This window comes from Dryobates pubescens, chromosome 11 (genome assembly GCF_014839835.1).
Source record: "Dryobates pubescens isolate bDryPub1 chromosome 11, bDryPub1.pri, whole genome shotgun sequence".
NCBI classification, from domain to species: Eukaryota; Metazoa; Chordata; class Aves; order Piciformes; family Picidae; genus Dryobates; species Dryobates pubescens.
The window spans coordinates 9,508,059-9,532,173 of record NC_071622.1 but is presented as its reverse complement, the minus strand read 5'-3'; the positions used below and the strand labels follow the sequence as shown (position 1 = coordinate 9,532,173).

Here is a 24,115-nt window from a genome sequence, read left to right as displayed (position 1 = left end):
AGACAGCAGTTTCTTCCAGCTGGCCTCAGATGATGACATAGTTTGTACCATTTAAACAGATTCAGCTGATTTTGTGCACAGAGAGTAGCTTGCCCTGCCGTACACAGTGGGAAAGCATGAATTTAAATCTGTTGCTTGCTATAACTAGAGTTTATTAGGACATCCAGTTTGTGTAGAGGCATGTCTATGTTCTGTCTTCTTGCCTTCCTCTTGGGTGCTCCAGACTGAAATACAAATAGTAAAGGAGAAACAGAGAAACAAAATCACCCTGTGAGATATAAAAGAGGGAGGTGGAAGACCCTGGATAATATCTGAGTTCCTTTGAAGTGAAAGCAGAATAGATTAGGAAAAGTGTAATTGAATTAGAACCACTCATTTTTTGGAGTAGATATACTTTTACCATGGCTAAGCAATTTCCTGGTTGAGTTTTTTATCACTTTCCAGCACCTGCTCATTTTGGAGGGCGACACTCCAGAGATTACTCTGAGCCAGTGCCAACAGCCAGCATTTCATACTCCACTCTCGCCCGCCTCCACCCTGTGCTGCTCCAGACACACACCCCAATATAGAATGACAGCACATTGCCGCAATTTAAATGACACTGTCTCCGGCTCTTCGGCAGGACAGGGTCCTCCAGACAGCAGCAGCCACAGCAACTGTCCCCCCCCCTGCAAAAAACATCTTCATCATGGCGTATAAAGCAGCACATTTGGCCTTCAAGTCACGCTGGCACAAGACAGATGAAGAACTCTGCCGGCACAGTATGTCCTTCATCTTGCATAAGGCCATCCGAAATGACTTCTTCCAGAGTTACCTTTATCTGCTGGAAAAGCTTCCCCTGGGTGAGTAGCTGGTGGGCAGGAGCATCTGTGTGCATGTGTGACCGTGCTCCAGAAAGATAAATCATGTTAGATGGTAGAATGCAGATGCATTAATGACAATAAGTTGTGGTTTTGAGAGCCCTGCTAGAGAGACCTCAGTGCTAGCTGAACTGTTCAGTACTTTCCCTCTCTCAGCTCCCTCTAATTCAGTATCATGTTGTTTTACCTAAATACCCCACAGATGGTTAGAGGGGAACAAGGGAAAGAGCACAAGAGTGAAAGGAAGTTTGTTTTCTGGATGATAGTTCTTTCTTTGTCACCGTTTAAGTAAAACATGCATTGACCTGTTTGGGACTTGGAAGGACAAATGCAGGACTAGCAGAGCTGCCAGGCCTCACTTCCTATTGCCGGACACCTGTGTTGTTGTCATTCAGTGTGTCCTTAGCCTTGTCATTTCTATTGTTTTGGACAAGTGCTTGAAAGGTAATGATTTTAAAACATTTTTTCAAGGGTCCTTGTAATCCTGATCTGTGCAGCAGGGTGTCTAACCTACTGTTAGCTATCTGGAAGGAAAATGCTTTCAAATTGCTTATAACCATATTTCAGTGAAAGTCTCTGGTGCAGGATGCCAAAACTTTACTTTTCTTTTTTCTTTTCTTTTCTTTTCTTTTCTTTTCTTTTCTTTTCTTTTCTTTTCTTTTCTTTTCTTTTCTTTTCTTTTCTTTTCTTTTCTTTTCTTTTCTTTTCTTTTCTTTTCTTTTCTTTTCTTTTCTTTTCTTTTCTTTTTTCTTATCTTTTTTTTCCCTTCCCTTCCCTTCCCTTCCCTTCCCTTCCCTTCCCTTCCCTTCCCTTCCCTTCCCTTCCCTTCCCTTCCCTTCCCTTCCCTTCCCTTCCCTTCCCTTCCCTTCCCTTCCCTTCCCTTCCCTTCCCTTCCCTTCCCTTCCCTTCCCTTCCCTTCCCTTCCCTTCCCTTCCCTTCCCTTCCCTTCCCTTCCCTTCTCCTCCCTTCTCCTTTCTTCTTCTCCTCTCTTCTCCTTTCTTCTTCTCCTCTCTTCTCCTCTCTTCTCCTCTCTTCTCTTCTTTTTCTTTGCAGAAAAGTAGTATTCAGTTTTTATGAAAATTTGACCCTGAGTAAGAAATAAAATTCCCCCAGGACAGTGCAGCTAAATCATAGATTTGACATGAGTCTGCATTACATTAGCATGTCACTTTGTGAGCAGAATTATTCAGCTTCCACTCAGTGTCAGAACTGCAGGAATTCAAGGTGGAAAAGATTTGTCTGTGAAGACTATTCAACTACTCTTCATAAGAAATTCTTGAGGGCTCCTTCCTAACTGAATGATCCATATAAGCGAGTGGATTGTTGTACCTGATTGTGTGGAACTTTACAGACCCCAGTAAGAACTCTACTTAGATGGTAGAATTCATGACTCCTATAAAGAGAAAAAGCATTTCTGTGTTATCTTAGTATTTTGATCCAGCTTTTCAAATGCAGCAAAACCTGCAGTTACTTAAAATGAAACATGGAAGATAAATACTTCTCTCCCTAGTGGTAGGTAGCTGTGAACGATGGAAAGAAAGGAAAGATGGAAAGGAAGGAAAGTCAGTTATAGGTCGATGGAATCTCAAGAAGTCTATGAAAATGTTATTCTTTCATTTGTTTTGAAAATAAACACAGCACATTAGAAACTGAACAGGATTTCCTACAGTGTTATTGCTAATGTAAGTACTAATAGAATCACAGAATTATTGAGGCTGGAAAAGACCTCTGAGATCATCACATCTAGCCTATGACCTAACACCATTACATCAGCTAAACCATGCTGACTGGGGATCAGCCCTGCTGATAGTTTTGGTAGACAGCAATTGAATTATCAACCAGCAGTGTGTTGTGGCAGCAAAGGTGGCTGTATTAATAAAAGCATAGCTAGCTGATGGAGGGAAGTGATTATCCCCTTTTGTACAGCAGTCATTTCACCATCTGCGTGAAGTCTTGAATCTCCAGTGCAGGAAATTACATGAAGTGAGTTAGAAGACCTCCAGGGTCCTTGAGGGGACAGTAGCACATGCCCTGTAAAGAGAATCTAAGGGAATTTAGCCAAAAGAGACAACTTCAGAGAGACCAAGTATCAGCCTGCCAGTACCTACAAGAAGATGATTAAAAAGATGGAGCTGAGCTCTGCACAGTGTTGTGAGGCAGGAAGACAAGAAGAAGTGGCCATAAATGGAGACAAAGGAAGTTCAGACTGGGTATAAGGAAACACTCTTGCCCTGTGAGGGCAGTCAGGCATTGGAACAGGTTGACCAGAGAGGTCATATAATTCTCTGTCACTGGAAGCTTTCAAAGCTTAGCTGAAGAAAGTCCTTATGAACCTCATCTGACCTCCTATCTGTCTCTCTTTTGAACAAGTTTGGACTAGGTCCCTTCTAACCTGGATTATCCTGTGATCCAGTGCTCTCTGGGATAGAGAGGACAAAATGTGGATCTAAACATCTCTGCAGAATGACATTTTCCAGATCAGTTTAGAGCAGAATTGAGGAGAAATTAACCAAACTTCTCAATCTTCAAGACTAGATGCAGATACCTCTGTGTAAACAGCATTGAACAACTAAAGCAACACTAAGAGAGTGACCTAGCAGGGTAGTCAGTTTGAGCTTAACCCTAAACATGAATAACACTGAAAATCAAGCCTCGCATTGAAATGTGCAGTACTGCCTGGGGTCAGCAAGGTAGAAAGCTTGCTTCAAGCTCTGCTAACTCCACACTCTCCCCACTCCATTGCTAGGTTCAGTAGTAGAGCACTTTTAGGCATGTTCACTTAGGAGCTGGACATATCTGGTATCACAGCCTGTTAAGAGAAGCATGTCACTTTTACAGACCAGGGTAGCATTTATAAATAAAAGACATGAGTAATTTTAGGCCCTGATCCAACAATGTACTTAGATGTGTGTGAATGCCCTTAAGCCCAGTGGACTTTAATGGAGCTACTCAGATGCTGGAAATTATGCATGTGTTTACACAGGCTGTGGGACTCAGTCCCAGTGGGGTGAGAACTTAGATGATTGGTCCATAGAGACAAATATCCCCTTGTGTGAGGCATGTGTCTGTAAGTAAAATCTTGTTTGGTGGTGGGCTGATGTTAATCCTCTATAAAACAGAACATAAATGGTTCTCGGACTGCAGTGCAGAGGTGAATTCTACCCTGCACCCAGATAACTCTTTTTCAACTGATGCACAAAGCAGATGTTGCATTTAAAAGGGAATACTCAGCCAAACTGAAATTAGTTCAATATCTTGCAGAAAGCAGTTGGAGCCACAAAATAATGTTCACAAATAAAAACTTCAAAAAAATTACTTGCAACATTTGCCTCTGCCAGGGAAATTTAGCTGAGTAAGCCCTTCAACCAAGAACTACAGGGCAGTGTGCTGCAGGCTGGGATTGCACCCTGGCTTACATATTAAGCGGTCAATATCGCTAGAGATTCACTGGGAAACAAAATTTTGAACTGATCTGTAAGAAAATATTAGAGATAAAATTTTGAACTTTGCAGGGCAAAAGCAATTTAGGTAGATACTTTCTGTCTAGTCTAGGGGTTGGCATTCAGCTGCAGAACACCACTCTGCATCCAGACTCTGTTTTCAGTGACTGAAAATTACTGAGGTCTCATGACTGTGGAGTGACCTTTAGGGAGCCAGTTCCTGTTCTCAGCCTGCTTTTGCAGGACATTTGTTTTAACCATCTCCACTTAGGGGTCTTGCCAGCCGGTTCTGCTGAGACACCCAGTATGCCATAAAAAAAAGTTTCTTGGTATTTTACTAGAAACACATTTCTAACCTCAAACCTTAGAAGTTACCTACCCTAACACTGAAAACCTTGTCTATGAAAGATAGCTGCCCCCCTGCCCAGTGTCTGAGAGAGCTGCAGCCTCCATCATCCTATCCTGCCTATGCCCTACTTTACAAAGTTCATTGAAATCAGGCCGTGCATCTGTAACTGACCTCACAAGTATTTCATTTCCTGATGCACAAGATGGTCCCACATGGGTCATAGAAAGGAGATGCCTCTGGCTAGGCATGTCCTGTGGTGAGGGGGAGGCACCGGGGAGCAGGGCTGCAACACTAACCGCCACCAAGGACATGCGTGCCTCCTCGCACTTCCCTACTGGGATAGATTCTTGCAAGCTAGCAAACCTCCTTCTCCCTCTGGTTGTGCTGCTGGAGCCTGCATGCCAGGCACAGCTGTGAGGCAGATCAGAGGTGAGGATGATTGGCTGCATCTGGAAAATTGGGTTGTGCATTGGGAGAGCTGGCAGTGTTGCAAATTCATGAGAGGGAGAAGTAAGGCTGAGGGAGCAAGAGGTGGAAATACCTCTGTAGATCACACACTGCATGAGTGACACTGTGGTTTCGCAGGAGAAGACTTGGGGTACAAGTGACACCCTTTAGCCTGTGTCTTTGCATGCCCTTCAGTAGAAGACTTGCTTAAAAATGTCTTTGCAAAGTTTGATGCATAGGGAAGACCATTTGGATGCTAAGCCCAGAGCTGGTTTGGGATGCCAGCACATAAGGCAGCACACTGGGGCCACAGCTGGTCTGGGAGGAGCCACAGTCAGCTGGTGTATGCATGCAAGTCCCAGCAGGCATTCTGCAAGGCTGATACTGGTTCTGAGTGAGAAATCTGAGAGCACACACTACAGATATGATATCCTGAACAGCATATCATCCCCATGTGTTGCCTCAGGTCAGGCTCGTATTTTGAGTAGAAGGACTCTGAATATTTGCTGTTTATGCTGCCAGCTGCTTGCAACACCCTCTCCTAGTGTGCTGACAGCCTGCAAATGCCTTTCCCTTCAATCTATTAGAATGAGATACTTCACTGTCCCTTGATATGTCCATTAAACAAGCACTAGATATCATCACTGTACTCTTACATGGAAGATCTTGCAAAGCCAGCATGCAGGGATTCATTTCTGTTCACCAGGCAGGCTGGCATCTTGAAATGGAGAAGAGACAGAGAGAAAACAAGATGGTGCCACTCCTGGGGGAAGATGGAGATGATTTACTGGAGGAATCACAGCCACTGATGGAGCGTTCTTCCCAGGCCCTGCGAAACACCCTAACCAACATGTGCTGGGGATTGGCTGCTGCTCCCTTCGTGTTAATTTCTTCAGCTAAATGGTTTCTTCTGAGTATGTGAATATAATCTGTGGAGTGTGTAAAACTCCCAGGTTTGACCCTTGCTGGGCTCAGTGCTTCTTGTGGTATAAATTTCTCAGGCATAACATAAATGTGTAATGGATTAAAGCTTTAATAGTATCCGTTCGGCAGTTGACTTAAGCAGGTGATGACAAGAGGGGCTGGTAATGCTGCTTTTGTTGGATGAAGGATATGCTGGGCATGCTGCTTATGTGTAACCCAATAGTACTATTCTGTTTTGAGTGGTCCTTGGTGGTAATTATTCCCCATCCTACTTCCTTTATCCCCCCCTAATTTGCCTCCAAAATGTCATTCTCCTGCTGAGGATGGGCAGGCACACACTTATCATTCCCCGCTGAGCTTGCTTGCCCTCAATAAATACATTCCAGGCTTATATTCAGGGCCTCTGGCCTAGCTCTCATCCTCTGTGTGGAGGGCATAATTCCTGTTCTGCAGCTGGTGTAATCCAGGCATGGCCTGTTCAGACCCTTCCCAGCAGCAGCTCCAGTGCCAGTTTAAAGATGCGGTGACAAAGCACTGCTGCTGCCTGGTCCTTCTGTGTGTGCAGCTGGCAGGGAGCTCTCTGTCACCCAAAAGGTGTTTGCTGCTGGATCGTTTCCGTTTACTTGAGCGTGCTGGAAATCCGCAACAGAGCTGGTCTCAGACTGCAAGGTGATGCTCTCAAGGAAGGCATATTCCCAGTGTAATTCCCTCCCTTTTTATTGCTTAGCTCTCACAGGCAGTCTGGGAGCTGTGTTTGTGTTAGAATGCCTGTCGTACACACAGGGAAATGTCGGGACACTTCAATGTGCTTATGAGACAATGAAAGGTGCTGGTTTCCAAACAAACTGATTGCAGCCTGCCTTAGCCCAAATTTGGAACTGTAAAACATTACTGCTTTTGATAGCCCAATCCACACTGAGTAAGCAAAGCCCAGGATGCAGAGGACGGACCTCGGTTGTTTTAAGAATAGGGGAAAATAGTCCTTACCCAGCAAAGCTCACAAGCTTTAGTGAAACAACTTCATGCTTAGAACTACCAGCAAAATAACCAAGCAATGGAATTAAACGTCCAAGCCTCTGGCACACAGGAACTTTCCAGTGTATCACCCACTGATTATATCACTTCTTCATCTGTGACAGATGAAAATTTAGGACTGTCTCGTCTATATCGTCTCCCCCTCTGCATACTCATTTAGGCCTAGACTACCATCTGCTCTTTGGTTCAGCTTACTTGCTGTGCCATAGACTGTACAGTATCACTAAACCGGAGCAGGGTCCTAATTAATCCACTTTCTTCTTGGTGCACATTCTGTACAGTGCAGCTGCCAATGGCTAGAAAGCATAGATGGAAATCTTCAGAGCAGTTAGGTTTGTGATAGTGGAAGTGATGACCCTGCATAGCACTAAATGCCACCCACAGCTTTTCTGAGAGCACATCAAAGCCCTCACTCTATTTGGCGTTGCATGTTCACTTCAAACTTGAAACGGTTTTTCTTTGATGTGAAAACATAGTATGATGACAAAAACAATGTCTGAGCCTGCAAGGCACTGAATTTACCCAAGGTGGGCTGTATCCCTTCAAGGTCTTGCAGGATTTAATCCAACACCTTTCCTTCCATCTTTGCTTTACAAACAGAAGTTTGGTGATTTGAAGGCTCAGCTCAAGTTTATACATCTCCAGCATTGTGCCTCCAGAGCGATAAACTGAACCAGAAATATCTGTCATTAACAATAAAATAGTGATTTGTCTGCTTGCAGTGAAACTTTACGCATTGACAAGTCAAGTTATCAATGGGGAGATGCAGTTCTACGCCAGGGCCAAACACTTCTACCAGGGGGTGCCAGCCACAGAAGAGGGCATGATGGGAGACTACATTGAGCTCTCCAATACAGACATTGAATCCTCCCGGGAGTTTCTCAGGAAGTTTGTTGGGGTGAGTCATTTAATCCCATCTTCTGCAAGAAACAGTGGTGGTGTGTCATAAATGACATGCACTGTGCCCAGTCACATACATTTTGAATGGCACCAGATGTCATATTTGACCTGAAGTCACAGGTCTGACTGTCACTGGGTCTAGTAACATATTCTGCCAGGTCATGTATCATCATGAGCACACATTTTGCCTGGCCGCCTCTCATTATTTACCTGGCTTACCTCCTTTTCTTGCACTCCAAAGCTGCAAAGAGGATTGTGCAAGGAGTTCTTACAGCTGTGTTTGGGTGTGAGATTAATTCTCAGTGTAGGACTGGGACCTTTCATGATAAAGTTCTTGCTGGCTTCAGTGGGAGATTTGTCTACATGTGTGAATTCCTGCAGGCCATTTGGGAAAGTAGGGGGACTAAAAGCTGAGTTTCTGTTTAGGAAAAATACTTTTTCCTTTAACATTCCAGTGTCACTGGGGCCCTTTGCATGCAGATTTCTAAAGGTCTGTAAACATCTTCAAAGCTCTGCTTTGACCTGAGATGCAGAGAGATGCCAAGTGGGATTCTAAAAGCGCCTAGAATAGCAACATTACTTTGGCACTTAGTTTTCTGAAATCACGCTGATGCCTAAATGTGTTTTGGGGAATCTGTAGATATTTCAAAGTGTGGCCTGATAGTGTTCTGTCTGCCCTTCCCCTCCTCCCAGGGGAAAAAGCCCACTAAATTAGCTCAACAACAGTCTTAGATGATAAAGAATCCACAAAGCTACCAAAAAATCTATTTCTTCATTCTCATAATGACTACTTCTGTATAATGTTACCATAGGTCTGTTATTTTCTTCTCATTTGTACGCATTTGGGATAGCTATATGACCATTTTTTTTCAGTCTTAATGATCTACTGTGGGGGGAAAGAAAAGCTCAATATGCTAATTAGATGTTGTGTACAGAAAAGGGCACAGTTTAAATGGATTGGAAGGGGAAATGAGTGTGGCTCAACAACAGATACAAATCCTGTACAGCAGTAAAGGGCAACTGAAGGCAGTTTGCTGTGCCTGATAGAGGGAAGATTTTGGGGCAGTAAAACATAAGTGAACAGATACTGGTTTGTTATGAACAGTCATTTGGGTTAATGCAAAAAGGCTTCACAGCATTTCAAAACCTTGCTGTATTTGGCTTCCTACAAACACAAAATAACAAGATGCAGAGGAAGTTAAGCAGCAGCTGAACCCAGTGGTACAATGACATTTTCAGAAAAAAATGCCTGAGAAGCTCAAGTGTGACCTGAGTCTTGTTTAAAGGACATTTGTGGAATGCAAGTGGTACACAAGGGTGTACTCAGGGAAAGATTTTACACTTCCTAGACATCATATAGATTCAGTTTCCTGAACAGCAGATTTATATCACACTGTTACATTTTCTCATCTCCAAGACTCCAGGAGGAAAGTACAGTTAGTGGCAGGATTTCACATGCCAAAGAGAAATCATACCCAATGCATCAGGTGTGATGACAGATACAAAATACTCCAGAGCAGAGTTCCTGCACCTATTAATAGCTGGGGATAGAAAAGATACTCTGAATGGCCAAGATCAAACGAGAGAAAAAAGGCACATCAAGAAATCTGCATGTTTGCTAATTCTGAGTTTGCTGTGGCCTGTCCTCTCTTGAGATGCACTCAATTGGTTATAGTACTTGTGGTTTATTTTTCTTTCTTACTACTGCAATTTGAATCCTACTCAACCAGATACAGATATTTACTGGCTTTCTTATAGTAGTGATTTTATTGTGCAGCTAATTTGAGTTATGTCTTCCCCCATTTATGGCTCTCCAAGTAATTTACTTTCCAATGGGATGATCAAGATAAAAGAAGGCAGTTTATTTCACCCTAATATAAACTAAGCTTTCTTTTTAAAGAGAAGCTTAACAAAATCTGAAAGTAGGAAATTTAGTTTCAGATCAGCTGAAACTTAATTTTTCAAAATTGTTTTACCCTCTTCAGAATTTCTCCCTTTGTTTGTAAGGGTTCAAATCAATTCCAAAATGAAAGATGCTGTTTAGAAATGAAAAGTTGACAAGCTTTTTTTTTCCCCCCTTGAATGCTGTGGAAAAGGAGTAGTTTGGCATTTTCAACATTCTTTCCCAAGGTTTTTGGGTATAACTGCTTTCTAGATTTTAAATATCAATTTTGTAGAGAGTTTTATGCTTCCAAAACTTTATTTTCTGGCAAAACTAAAGCTCCTTAACAAACAGTTGCCCAGTTTCACTCAAGTTACCCCTCTGGAGTTACTTTGGCTGGTGTGGAAATGCCACACAGTGACATTTTCCTTACATGACTGATGTTGCATACCTTCATGTATGGCATTTCTTAGCATGATTCTTTGCACCACTGTAAACTGAGCTACAGATTTCTTTACCATTAGAGAATTTATCTTGCCTGGGCACATGGAAGGAATTAGAGAAAGGACTAAGGACTTCACTTATATTTTAGCCTGTCTCCTTCCCAGGCGAGTCAAACTGAGTTAAAAGTGCCACTGTGCTCAAGTTAAGAGGTTTTATGTGTGTGTGGGCAGAACTCAAACCAAGAGCAACATTACCTGAGCCAACAGAGCTGTACAGACAAGCTAGAGGCTGTCTTAGGTACAGTCATATTTGAAGGGTTATCAGCAGAGCTATAGCACTGCATATTTATGGCAATGTGTTAATGCCAGTTAAAGACTTTATGTCCACAGGCACTGTGTTTTCAAGTGCCTAATCCAGAGGTAAGATGTAAAAAAGAAAATAAAGGAAACAAAAAAACCATTAATTCAGCAGCAGTTGTGAGCTGTAGGTGTATGAAATAATACAGACAGAGATTATAGTAACTTCATAGTTCCATTTTTGCCCTAAATGCTTTTTCCCTTTCTCGCCCTCACTTCACCTGCCTGATTGGTTACTTGCTGAATGAAAGCCTTTTCAAAAGGGATTTTTCTCCTGCTTGATCAGAGGGGTGGAAGAGATGTTGTTGAAAACTTGATTATTTTTTTTTTACGTTTAGAAAGAAAATCACTGTGGTTTTTAATCTGTTTCTTGAACTCTGATTTCTTCTTTATCCTACATATCAACACTGCCTTCCTGCCCTTCCAAGACCTGAAGTAGTATCAGGAACATATTCCACAGCTCTTTTATCCCTGAGGAAATTTGTTAGTGCCCTCCTTAGCTTTAAGGAATTTTTGGGTGTGTATGTGTCCTAAAAGAGAGTGATTCTGAGAAATGGGAAGCAAGTAATCAGAGGAGCAGTCAATCTTAAATTTCAAAGCCTGTTCTGGCTTAAAATTTCACTTATACTATTTTTTTAAATATGGAGCCTGATTTTCAACTCAGTTAGGCTTTTGGGAAAATGATTGCCTTCCAAAGAAAATGTTAATACTCTGTCAAAGCTCAGAGCACTTCCAAACTGAAAATATATTAGCTGAACATGGAATTATGTCAACATTTTCATTACAAATGGAGCCGTGGTGCTTCACAGGGCTTCTCAACTGACTGCCTGGTGCTCTTGCTTCTGTTCAGTGAAGTGTAGGATCAAGCTTCATCTCCCATGATTGTTTCCATTCCTTCTTCTTGATGGCAAATGGAGATGTGTCATCATAGGTTCTTACCTTGACACATCATGGGAGATGAATTCCTTATTTGGAGTGAGGTACTGTGACTATAGGTTCTCTGCAACACAACTGTCAAGGAAGTTGCATGACGTTTTGTTGAATTCTGTTAGTTGTTTCAGTAAATCATCCTGGGTTTGCTCACTAGCTCCCTCAAATATTTTTAATCCCATCAGTGTAGACCTCTATCTATCTGCCAGCAAACAGTATGGAAATCCACCTTGTAAAGATCCAAGACACAGTTCCTTCTGCTTTCACAAACTCCTTGTTATGCCTTCGTCTGGTCCTCAGTAAAAGCCACATGCTCCTAAGTGCAGCCCATGAATGAAGAATGGCTCACATTTTCTGGCTAACTACAAGCAGGTAGTCTCCAGAGTCCCATAGGGTTGGAGGCTTGTGGACTCTTGCACACGTTGGGAAATTAATCTTCCTAGGTATACAAATTGGGACCAGCAGCCCTGGAGACTGGTGAGAGCCTTTGAGGTCCTCGTGCTCTTTCTATAGTTACTCCGTGTAACCAGATGCTCCGCCGGGCTATTCATAGTCGTGTCATTGACAGTGCTGTCCTTTGACCTTAATAATCTACTGAATTACTCACTGAAGCAAGGCCAAAAAAGTGATGAGTTACGTGATTTATATTTGGCCATGACAGAGGGAGTCTCCCAATATGCAGGAAGAGCCTTGCTCTTCTTGGTGTTACTTCTTTTAAGAGCTGCATCAGCAACTTTGGCCCATAGCATCCACTTCACTACTCACTTCCAGGGGACAGGGAAAAGGTGTTTACATTTGCTTTTAATATAGTTCTTTAATAAATACCTTTGGCCACAGGAGCTCCAATCCCACAGTCAGTGCATGTACAGACTTAAAATTTCTGTTTTGCAGAACAGCATCAGCCTTAAGAACCTTTTTATAGTTAGAATGGAAGCTTCAGGGGTGAAAAAAAAGCTTTCATTATAAAGCTCCTTTTTCAGTGACTCATTACGTTCTCATAGACATAGCCTTTGTACCACATTTGTTCATGTCTGATCTCTGTCCAGAGATGAAATTTATGAAGAAAAAAGGAAAGTTAAGCAGAATCTACTTAACCATCTTTCCTGTCTCTATGCCTAAACCCAAAATTCTGTATATGCTCAAACCCAAACTTCTGCAGTTGTCATAAGTTACCTACAACTCCAAGATCTTCCTTCAAATATGGATATTGTGTATCTGCAGAGATGTCTGTGCACACCTTGGGAGTTCTGTGCTGCAGAATTATCTTCTGGCATGTGGTATTTGTTATATGCCTGTTTTACAAAGCTCAGAATGAGGCTTATCTAGCAACATAGTTGGCTGTGAGGCATGAATATTCGACAGATGAAGTTGCAAGGGCTTCACAAAGACCAGTGGATCTTCTGAGAAATCTAGGATCTTATGAAGGATTGTCCCTTTTTATACCAAGAAAAAAACCCATATTGTACAGCAATAAATGCAGGTCTGCAATGAGAAAGTCCCATCACCAACAGCCTAGGAACAGAGAGCTCAGCTCACACAAGGTACCCAAAGCTATACTGATACTGTCCCAGGTTCATAACAGTTCATAGAATCATAGAATAGTCTGGGTTGGAAGGGTCCTCCAAAGGTCATCTAGTCCAACCCCCTCTGCAGTCAGCAGGGGCATCCTCAACTAGATCAGGTTGCCCAGAGCCCTGTCAAGCTTCACTTTGAATATGTCCAGGGATGGGGCCTCAACCACCTCCCTGAGCAACCTGTTTCAGTGTCCCGTTGTTCCACTACTCTCACAGTAAAGAACTTGTTCCTGACATCCAATCTAAATCTACTCTTCTCTAGTTTGAAGCCATTGCCCCTATCACTGCAGGCCTTTGTAAACAGTCTCTCTCCATCCGTCTTGTAGGCCCCCTTCAGGTACTGGAAAGCTGCTATTAGGTCTCCCCAGAGTCTTCTCTCCAGGCCTAACAACCCCAGATCCCTCAGCCTGTCTTTGTAGCAGAGGTGATCCTGATCATTTTCATGGCCTTCCTCTGGACCTGCTCCATCAGGTCCATGTCCTTCCTGTAATGAGGGCTCCAGAGCTGGACATAGTACTCCAGCTGAGGTCTCACCAGAGCAGAGTAAATTGGCAGAATCACCTGCCATGCACAAATAAGGAGACAAGACACTAGGCTTGATGGACTAAAGGCCATAGGGGTAAGACAGTTGCTATGATCTCTCAGGTGGTATTGTTTAGCTTTCAAATGATTTTCTTGTATCCCACAGGGAGTGGGGAAAGCTGGCACCAACCGTGCCCTGGACTGCGGCTCTGGGATAGGTCGTATCAGCAAGCATGTCCTGTTACCAGTTTTCAAGAGCGTGGAACTGGTGGATATGATGGAGAATTTCCTGGCTGAGGTCCCAAACTACCTGCAGGGCAAGGAGGACAGAGTAGAGATGTATTATTGTAAAAGCCTCCAGGAATTCACTCCAGCCCCACAAAGATATGATGTCATCTGGATTCAGTGGGTTTCAGGTTAGTTCAGCATGATTCATCCATCTGAACATCTCAGAGAATTATACAGCTTGTGCTAAAATTCATGTTAAAAGAATGACACAGCTGTGAAAGAAGATTCTCAACTCTTTGGGACTGCTTCCTAAAATGTCACAAAAGGCTTCTGGGATTTCTCCCAAGCCACATCCACAGTGGGTACAAATCAAGTTGGGTTTTTTTTCAGGCCATGTACTAGAGGAAGGTTCATGTTATTTGAGAGTGTCCTGCATGCTAAAGTACAGCTCAGAAGTAGGCTTTGTGTATGGGGCTTCTTGAGCAGCAGTCCTCCTTCTTAGTTGCCAGTGCTGTGGTCAGATACAAGGGGTTGGCCTCACCTGTGAGCAGGGATTTCTGAATCTGATGATTATCCAGACTTGGGGATGTTTCAGGAAACAATCGGGGATGGGGGGGCGGGGAGCCATAGCGAAATTACCACTACCTATAAACCAAATCGTGTCTTATACATGCACTGATATTCATCAAACAGGTTGATCTAGTTTCCTCCCACAGTACCCCTTCATGTAAGAAATATCTACTTCTTCTGCAGCCTCCTCAGTGAATGCCCTGCAGCATTAAGAGCAGCAGACTGACAGTCAGATAATGTGGGCTGTGTTCTTCACAAAAAAACCCAAAAACAACAAAACAAAACAGATTTATTTTCCTCTGGAAAACCTACTGTGGTGCCTAACTGCCTAACTTCCAGAAAAATAAGGTTTTCTCCTAATCTTTGAATCCAAGTGTCCATGGTGTAGAAGTTATTACTCAAAAGCAAATGAGAAGGTCCAAACAAATACTTCTCTCCAAAACCCTGGAGAGTTTCTTGCAAGGTGAAAGGGAAATGAAGGCAGAGATATTCATAGAATCATAGAATCAATAAGATTGGAAGAGACCTCAAAGATCATCAAGTCCAACCTGTCACCCAAGACCTCATGACACCTAAACCATGGCACCAAGTGCCACATCCAATCCCCTCTTGAGCACCTCCAGGGATGGTGACTCCACCATCTCCCTGGGCAGCCCATTCCAACGGCTAACAATTCTCTGTGAAGAACTTTCTCCTCACCTCGAGCCTAAACTTCCCCTGGCACAGCTTGAGACTCTGTCCTCTTGTTCTGGTGCTGATTGCCTGGGAGAAGAGACTAACCCCCTCCTGGCTATGGTTTTATTCAGGAACACTTACTTGTCCTCTACACATAGTCTTAAAAAAGTAATGAAACTAAGCTTCTTAGAACACAGCTTTATAGCTGTGCCAGCAAATTGCTTCAGAAGGGTGTAATTTTCTTTGTGTTTTTGCTTTTGTTGAATTACCACTCACTGCAGTACCATCTTCTGAGCAAATCCAATTCAACATGAGACTGAATGAGCTAAGACTGCTCAGGGGCCGTGCTGATCAGCTCTTTGGCTGCACAAAGAGAACGTGTGCCTTTTCATTAGCGTAGACACAGATCTGAATCTCCTTCCTTTCTATGAACTATGTAGTGATCTTAAGTGTTAAATGAAATTCTACCCCTCTCTTGAATTTGGCTGAAACATGCCAACAAACTCAGTGCTTTTTGGTGGAGCAAGGGCAGGACTGTCTGGTAGGGAGCAAGACCATGAAGTGCTCATTTTCTTAAGAAACTGGGCTAAAGCTAGAGAGCTTGGAATGGAATGGAATGGAATGGAATGGAATGGAATGGAATGGAATGGAATGGAATAGAATAGAATAGAATAGAATAGAATAGAATAGAATAGAATAGAATAGAATAGAATAGAATAGAATAGAATAGAATAGACCAGCTTGGAAGAGACCTTCAAGATCATCGTGTCCAACCTATCAATCAATCCAACCCACCTAAACAACTAACCCATGGCACCAAGCACCCCATCAAGTCTCCTCCTGAACACCTCCAATGATGGTGACTCCACCACCTCCCCGGGCAGCCCATTCCAATGGGCAATCACTCTCTCTGTGTAGAACTTCTTCCTAACATCCAGCCTAAACCTCCCCTGGCACAGCCTGAGACTGTGTCCTCTTGTTCTGGTGCTGGCTGCCTGGGAGAAGAGACCAAGCCCCACCTGTCTACAACCTCCCTTCAGGTAGTTGTAGAGAGCAATAAGGTCACCCCTGAGTCTCCTCTTCTCCAGGCTAAGCAGCCCCAGCTCACTCAGCCTCTCCTCATAGGGCTTGTGTTCCAAACCCCTCACCAACTTCGTTGCCCTTCTCTGGACACACTCCAGCAAGTCAACATCCTTCCTAAACTGAGGGGCCCAGAACTGAACACAGGACTCGAGGTGCGGCCTAACCAGTGCAGTGTACAGGGGCAGAATGACCTCCCTGCTCCTGCTGGCCACACTGTTCCTGATGCAGGCCAGGATGCCATTGGCCCTCTTGTCTGCCTGGGCACACTGCAGGCTCATGTTCAGCCTACCATCGACCAGCACCCCCAGGTCCCTCTCTGCCTGGCTGCTCTCCAGCTACTCTGACCCCAGCCTGTAGCTCTGCATGGGGTTGCTGTGGCCAATGTGCAGAACCCGGCACTTGGATGTGTTAAATCTCATGCCACTGGACTCTGCCCATCTGTCCAGCCTGTTAAAGCCCCTTCATTTCCAAATTAAGTGTTCAAAAGCTCCAATGCATCCTGCTGATGCAATTTTGATTTGTAAGCATAAGTCTCTAAGCCAAGGCTGTTGTTTTATGAAAAAACAATAATGTAAGTTTACATTTTATATAGGAATTTCCGTTTTCCTCCAGCTTGAAAGGTATTCAGATGTAGGCTTTGGGACTTTTTTCTTGGTTTTGGTTTGGTTGGGGTCTTTTTGTTGGTTTGGTGGGGTTTTTTTTTTTGTGGGGGGCTTAAAGAAACCTGGCATGCTATGTCAAAATGTGGTTTTGAAATGACAGCTTCCATTAATCAAAGTCTAAATCTTCCATCAGGAAAACTAAATATTTTGACTAGAAAATACAAACATTTTTTTCCTCCAAGTTCTTCATTCAGTTTCTGACCACCTGTCCTTGCTAATTCACTTGAGCTGTTTAACATAGGGAAGTTTTCATTTCTACTGATCTCAACATTACAGAAGCATTGATCATTGAGAAGGAAGGATACAAACCACAATCTCAATAACATATTGAAAAAAATGTACTTTTTTTTTTTTTTCCAGAAATCACAATAGTATGGATTAAAAGAAAGAGTTTATTTAGCCTTTTGGAAGGTCTTGCAGTCCTCACTGGATCTTTGGTCCAGAACTTCTTTGATGGGTATATAATGCTATACAAAGTTACAGAGATTTGTAGCATTGAAAGACAGAAGGGAGAGATTATCTGGTTTGACCTGCTCTATATCACAAGATGTTATATTCATTACTTTACCTTTGCTCTGAGGCAGTAGTTTATGTTCAATTAAAATGTATCTTGAGAAATTCAACCATGGTTGATTTGAGGACTTCAGGAGGTGGCAAACTGCAGTTCTGCTGGTAGTTCCCAATGGGTAATTGCTTACACTGTTAAACAGTTGTCACTTATTTCCAATATGAATTTGTTTGGCTCCAGCTTCCTACCGCTGATTCTTATTATGACTTTAACCACCAGATTAAAGAACCCTTCAGCGCTCAGTATTTTCTCCACTATTCCCATTGACTTCTGTCCACATCTGTTGCTGCTACCAATATGGATGCTAAACACTGATTTGAGTTTGTAACTGTTGGTCTTGCTGATTTACCCAAGATTTCATAATTAAATGTCTTCTCCTGCAATAAACAGAGTATAGAGACTTGGATCAAGGCACCATTCTGCTGTGTGCAGGAGGAGTTTGTTTGAATACTTAACAGTGATCTATTTTCCGTCTTTGTAGGATATCTGACAGATAAAGATCTCCTGGAATTTCTCATCCGATGCCAGAATGGCTTGAAGGATAATGGGGTCATCATTCTCAAGGACAATGTGGCCAGGGAGGGTTGTGTCCTGGATTGTCTGGATAGCAGTGTGATCCGAGACCTGGATATCCTCCACAGCCTCATTGAAATGAGTGGACTCACTATCCTACAAGAGGAGAGGCAGGAAGGATTCCCTGAGCAGTGTGTCCCAGTCTGGATGCTGGCCATGAAGAAAGGCCCTGGCCATTCCTGATTGTGTAGTGAGACTGCAAGGACTGGGCTGTGGATGAACCACAGGAATGGGAAGAAGAGCATCTATCAGAGTCCTCCTAACCATGCACTGCTACTACTGCTACAGCTCTAGGGCAGCAAATCCTAAAAGATCAGGAGAGAATCACAATGGAGCCAGCTTCTCCAGGGAAAAGTCTTCTCTGAATCCTACCTGCTTCGTTGTTCTCTCCATTTTTGAAAGCATTTCTAACAGCTCCTAGCCAGATCTCTCTTTCAATAAGGAATCAATACTGGATAAAAGCCAAATAATAGAAAATAATTAGGTCTGAAGTTTCTGTAGTGGCTAATACATTTTGGAGTGTTCTGTATGAAATGTTAACAAGTAAGCCTGTTTTCACTATGGCACTTAATCTCTTTGGAATTTAAGAAGGATCTGTCAGATCACTGAAGCAGGAAATTCAGATAACTTCTGGAAAACCTAACCCAAATTTTACTGTCATCACTATCTGTACTTTAAAATGGTTAAACCAAAAGTGTTATAAGGGAAGTTTTATCCATTTGTTGGCATCAGCTGCACAGTTTATTTGGGGTGGGTTGGTTGGTTGTTTCATTTCTGTCAATGTGGACAATAAGACAACCTGGTCCATTTTGCATTTCTGGGAACTACTTTATCTTCCTGTGTTTCTGCCATAGAACAATAGTGGTGCATAAGGACTTTTGCACTCCAGGGAAAAACTTAACTGACAAATACATGCATGTTTCCATTGAAATTTTGGGAAAAAGCTTGCCCCACAAATTACACTCTGGAAGATATTTTTTTCAAAATGTTCACAGTGGAAACCACTTGAAAGCTTCTCTTTATTATTCATACCACTGTAAATTTCTTTCTTTCCCACATTCAGAACAAGTCTGGCACCATATGCAGACCTAATGGGATTTCATGGGGTGTTAATAGTAAGACTGTAAGAAGAACTAATACAGTATTGTATTAATTAACAACCCTACTAAACTGCAAAGGGTGTTAGTGTAACCCAAAAAGCATCCATGATTTCTATTCCAACAGCAGCTGGATAAGCCTGGATTTGAAAATACTAATGCTTGTACCATCTCCTTAAGGCTTACCAAAACTACACATTAAGCTTCTTGTCCTGTTCATAGAGGCACAGAATGTTCTGCAGGAGTACAGGAGTTTCTTTTGCTTAAAAAAACCCAACAAAACAAACCAAAAGTCAGATTTTGAAGTTTTGCTTCATTCTGCATGAGGCTGAGAAGGGAGAATTTTGAAAATCTTTATGAAGGAAACCCACACAACCATAGATTTTGCCAAGTTGATTAAAATTTTTCATTCTGTCAAAAGCAAATGTTTCTTTTGAGTTGGACTTCTGAAATAAATTGCACTGGAAATGTTATTAGATGCAGTAAAAGGCAAATTAAATGTGGCTTGTTTGCAATTTTACATAGAATCATATAATCAAAAAGGTTGGAAAAGACCTCAAAGATCATCAAGTCCAACCTGTCACCCAAGAACTCATGACTACTAAACCATGGCTTCAAGTGCCACATCCAATCCCTTTTTGAACCTCTCCAGGGATGGTGACTCCACCAACTCCCTGGGCAGCACATTCCCATGGCTAACAACTCTCTCTGTGAAGAACTTTCTCCTCACCTCCAGCCTAAACTTCCCCTGGAGCAGCTTGAGACTGTGTCCTCTTGTTCTGGTGCTGGTTGCCTGGGAGAAGAGACAAACCTCCACCTGGCTACAACCTCCCTTCAGGTAGTGGTAGAGAGCAAGAAGGTCTCCCCTGAGCCTTCTCTTCTCCAGGCTAAACAACCCCAGCTCCCTCAGCCTCTCCTCATAAGGCTTGTGCTCGAGGCCTCTCACCAGTCTCATTGCCCTTCTCTGGACACATTCAAGTGTCTCAATGTGCTTAAATTGAAGGGCCCAGTGGTAGGGTTAAAATGGGCACTTCTGGCTCCATCAGAATCTTTATTGTGTTTCATGCCCAAGCAATGCAGTTCTGGGCAGATTTATCAGACTTTTTACAGAGTTGCATTATGACAAAACCTACATTCTGATGGAAAATGGGCGCTATAAAACATCCTCCACATGACTGTAGGCACAATTGTCTATGTCAAATGCTGTCATCTGTGTTAGATTAACTCACACAGAAGCCTGAAGATAATGAGATTGGGACACCTCTCAGCTGGATTTTAGCACACTTTGCCATCCTTTGATAACAAATCTCCAGTTTTGGTTTTCATTGCATAACTCATCTTCTCTAGCAGTATCATTGCATATGTTGAGAATTTCCAGTTTATGGTAGAGGGCTTCCTGCCATCAAATCTTACCAAGTCCTCTTAATGTGCTGTTGTTAACTGTAGCAATAAGAAAAACAACCCTGGTGAATTGGTGAATATTCTGGCTTGTCATACAACCTAGGAACCTATAGTTCTCATGGCACAGATGCTTCTGGAATGTTTGGCTAATTCTTCCATTCTAATCAACAGGTGATGGACGTGAATTTACTATATCACATTGTTAGAATCCCTAGGTGAGCACTTGCATTCTGAATTGTCTCCAGAATGAAGTTCTTCAAATTCCCTTTAAGCCACCACAATGCTTTCATTCTGCAGAGGCTGCTAAAAGCTGCCATGGTCTTTGGATGCATATAGAATCATAGAATAATAGAATTGTTAGGGTTGGAAGAGACCCCAAGGATCATCTAGTTCCAATCCCCTCTGCCATAGGCAGGGACCCATGAGTATGTGCAGGTCTCTAAAGGAAAGCCAGTAGTTTGTTTTACAGGACAGAAGCATCATCAGTCCTGTAGTCAGTTACACTGGTTAGCAATAACAGGACAGAATATTGGAAAGGCCTTTTTGTGTATTCCAAATCAATTTGTCCTTTGCCATTTTTCCTTCAAGAAAGAGACACCTGCCATTGTGCAGAATATTTGGGGACTGCTGGAGATCCTAGTGCCATTGTGTCTGGGTCAGGCATAGCTGAATGGTGTTGGTCACTGCAGTGGTGAGAAATATTGTGGAAATAGGGCAGACAGCAATTTTACACAAATCTAAACAGCTGCCACAGCTCACAGGGCAGAAGGTATCAGCTGTTCACTTACACACTGAGGTGGGTGCAGTTCAGTAATGAGAGGAGTGGTTCCAAGGTGGATATAGAATATAAAGTGGGTTTGGATGAAAGGTAAAATGTAACTGACTGGTATTGCTAGCAGTGAAATACATTTTTCTTTTTCAAGGTAAAAATATTCTTCCCATCTTTAGTGCATCTTTCTGAGTTGGATTCCAGAATACATACACACACACTTATAATGAAAATTGGTTCCCTTAACTATGTGAGAACAGAGACAAGTAAAATCTTAATTTTGTAGAAAAACTTGTATTTCATGGTTCCCACATTCCTGGAAATTAATGTTTCATGGCTATGTTGCTTCCACAGTAAAATACTAAAGCTTTTCTGGTGACATAATGAACCCCAAGAGTAAAGAAACACAAGCCCTCTGGGGCCTTAAATGCATGAGATTGCTGCAGAATGAATAATATTTTGGTTTCCTCTTTTTCCAAGGTATATTTTAATTCAAGAACTCCCAGTCAACCAGTGAAGGCCACCCTTAAGACCTGATGAATTTGGGTAAGGGCCATTCTTGGCTTAAAAGTTCCAGGTTCTCTGGACTTTACCATAGTATATAATGATAGTAATAATAATAATAATAATAATAATAATAATAATAATGAAGAATCACAAACTTTAAACATAAGTTCTTGCTTAGAAGTCATCTATGTGTCAGTTGCTCTTTGGTGTTCAGTGACTGGATAATTAGCTCAGCTGCTCTGCCTCAGCTTTCAAGTATATTCAAGCCATGCATTTAAAGAAGTCCTTACTTCATCAGATTGCAGGGAGAGTTTGAATCCCATTTGTTTGATGCTCATTTAAGACTTGTTCCTGATTCTTGGCACTACCAGAGATTTAATCCAAGATCAAAACCGGGCTAAGGCAAGGTTCACAGAACCTTCAGGATCTTTCAGCCTTAAGCCTTCATTCATCACTGACAGATATTAGTGAAATACACAATTAGTCCTTCAATCAGATGTTTCCCTCAGGCAGCCAGCAACTCAAGTGAAAACTTAGCCAAAGTGCAGTCAAGCCCACTTCTGCTATGTCACCACCAAAGCTCTTGGTAATGCTTGGTGTCTCCATATCAGGTCCAGTGCTTCTATCCTGTGTGACTGAAGGCCAAGTAGTATCTTTATTCTATGAATGTGAGTTTCCTCGCAGTAGAGATCCTTGACCCCTGACAGCAGCCCCCAAATGCTACTGCAACCCAAACAAAATGTAAGGAAGCAATTATTGCAGCAGTCTGAACCACAATCCCAACTGTGCAGCTCCAGCAGCCATCGAAGCTCAAGCTGTTCATGTTCTGAAGGCAGCTCAGACATTACAAATGTCCTTTCATTCCTAGTTGGAAGAGAGAGACACCACTTTGGAACATATTGCTGAATGGATGTTCTAAACTGTTGAGTTTCAGAAATAACTGTAATTATCATATTACATAATTTCAGTTTGACTTTCTTGTTTGGTTGTTTGTATAATCTAGTCTAAACTGATGTGTTACGTGAGATGATGATATAATACATTATAGAGTATCATAATAGCTCAACTCAAGTGAAACATTGGTTTCCTGTAAAACACACTAATAAAATCAGTACATTCCCTGCCCTTAGATTTAGTGGAACAAGTCAGCAATTTCCAGAGGAGAAGTCATTTCAAGAGGAACAGTCCTGTCAAGACTTATCCCTTCTCCAGATGTATCCCATCCATTCCGGCAGCTTGCACTGTGCCTGGCCTAGGGAGCAGCCACCTTAGGCTCTGTGGCAGGCAAGAAGAAGAAACTGGCTCCTCCAGAGCAATTCAGACCACCTCAGAGCTGAATGGTTTTGAAATAAGAGTCTCCCCTCTCCCTGGCAGTGGTACACTGGGAATGAAAGTGCACCCTTGTAATGAATTCAGTATCTTCCTTGATAACATCATACAGAAGTGAAGTGTGATCTGAGGAGCTGTGACTGTCAAAACCAGAAGAAGGAGTGGATTTGGATAAACAACCACCCATTACAAATCGGAGTCATGGTAGCAGGGCACTACATTAATGAGAGCAATTCATCACTGCACAGTGCCAACTGACTAAAGCTTTGCCAGTTATTCCACTGAGTGCCCTGAATACCTTTATGCCATTCACTTGCTTTTTTTCATTCTCTTCATCCAGGCTCCCCAGAGCGTTTACAATGGTACATCAGACAGTAGGCCTGTCCAGAGGAGCTTCACTGTTACGTGTGATTAAAACCAGTTGTGTTGCATCTCATCTCTTTCCTCTTCCTTTGATGCTTCTTCCAACTTGCCAAGAAAATCCCCCCTCCATTTGCCAAAAATGATTTATTCTCTGTGGTTATCACCATATATCACTGAAGGAAAAGAGATTACCTTTGCTTTTAATAGGAGGTAATTCTGTTTATCTGAGAGCAATAATAACATGCTGTATTTCAAACATACAGGTTAATACACATCTCCTTCAATTGACACCAAACACTCAAGTTATCATCATCACCATAAATAACAATACTTGTGTGGTTCTATACATGCCTAGACCTTTAAATATGCTTTATCATTGTGTTTGGGATAAGGAAACTGAGGCACCAAAGAGTGATCTGGGCTGCATTACAGCTTTACCTAAGTGGTAGCTGTGAGTGATTAACACCTCCACAAATCAGGCTGCTTACAGGAGCTGCAGAGTGTTTTGCAGGCAGACATAAACTTACTCTGGTTATGCTTGGAGCAGATTGAAACAGCATGGTTGTGGTTAGCCTGCTTATTAGGCCAAGCTGATACGTCCTGCAAGAAGAGGGCTCAGGCTGAACA

General features: G+C 42.5%; 1 protein-coding gene across 2 annotated transcripts; it reads left to right on the top strand.

The window, feature by feature from the left end:
- The first annotated feature begins 688 nt into the window (after window positions 1–688).
- NTMT2 (N-terminal Xaa-Pro-Lys N-methyltransferase 2) lies at window positions 689–20,294 on the top strand. Of its 2 annotated transcripts, XM_054165383.1 has the most exons (5): window positions 689–842; window positions 7,778–7,953; window positions 13,830–14,079; window positions 17,931–18,178; window positions 20,249–20,294. In XM_054165383.1, exons 1-5 carry the CDS (start codon window positions 689–691, stop codon window positions 20,276–20,278), a joined length of 858 nt encoding a protein of 285 aa, XP_054021358.1. In that variant the 3' UTR covers window positions 20,279–20,294. The 2 variants fall into 2 exon arrangements, with proteins under 2 accessions (XP_054021358.1, XP_009900233.2); XM_009901931.2 differs by lacking the exon at window positions 20,249–20,294 and having other exon boundaries at window positions 17,931–18,225.
- The last annotated feature ends 3,821 nt before the right edge of the window (window positions 20,295–24,115 follow it).

What these genes read in the sequence shown, in the direction of transcription:
- NTMT2 (XM_054165383.1), top strand. Translation starts at nt 689, where the DNA reads ATGGCGTATAAAGCAGCACATTTGGCCTTCAAGTCACGCTGGCACAAG. An exon ending in GCTGGAAAAGCTTCCCCTGG is followed by an intron (nt 843 to 7,777) that starts GTGAGTAGCTGG and finishes GTCTGCTTGCAG; the next exon opens with TGAAACTTTACGCATTGACA. An exon ending in TCCCAGTCTGGATGCTGGCC is followed by an intron (nt 18,179 to 20,248) that starts ATGAAGAAAGGC and finishes TTATGACAAAAC; the next exon opens with CTACATTCTGATGGAAAATG.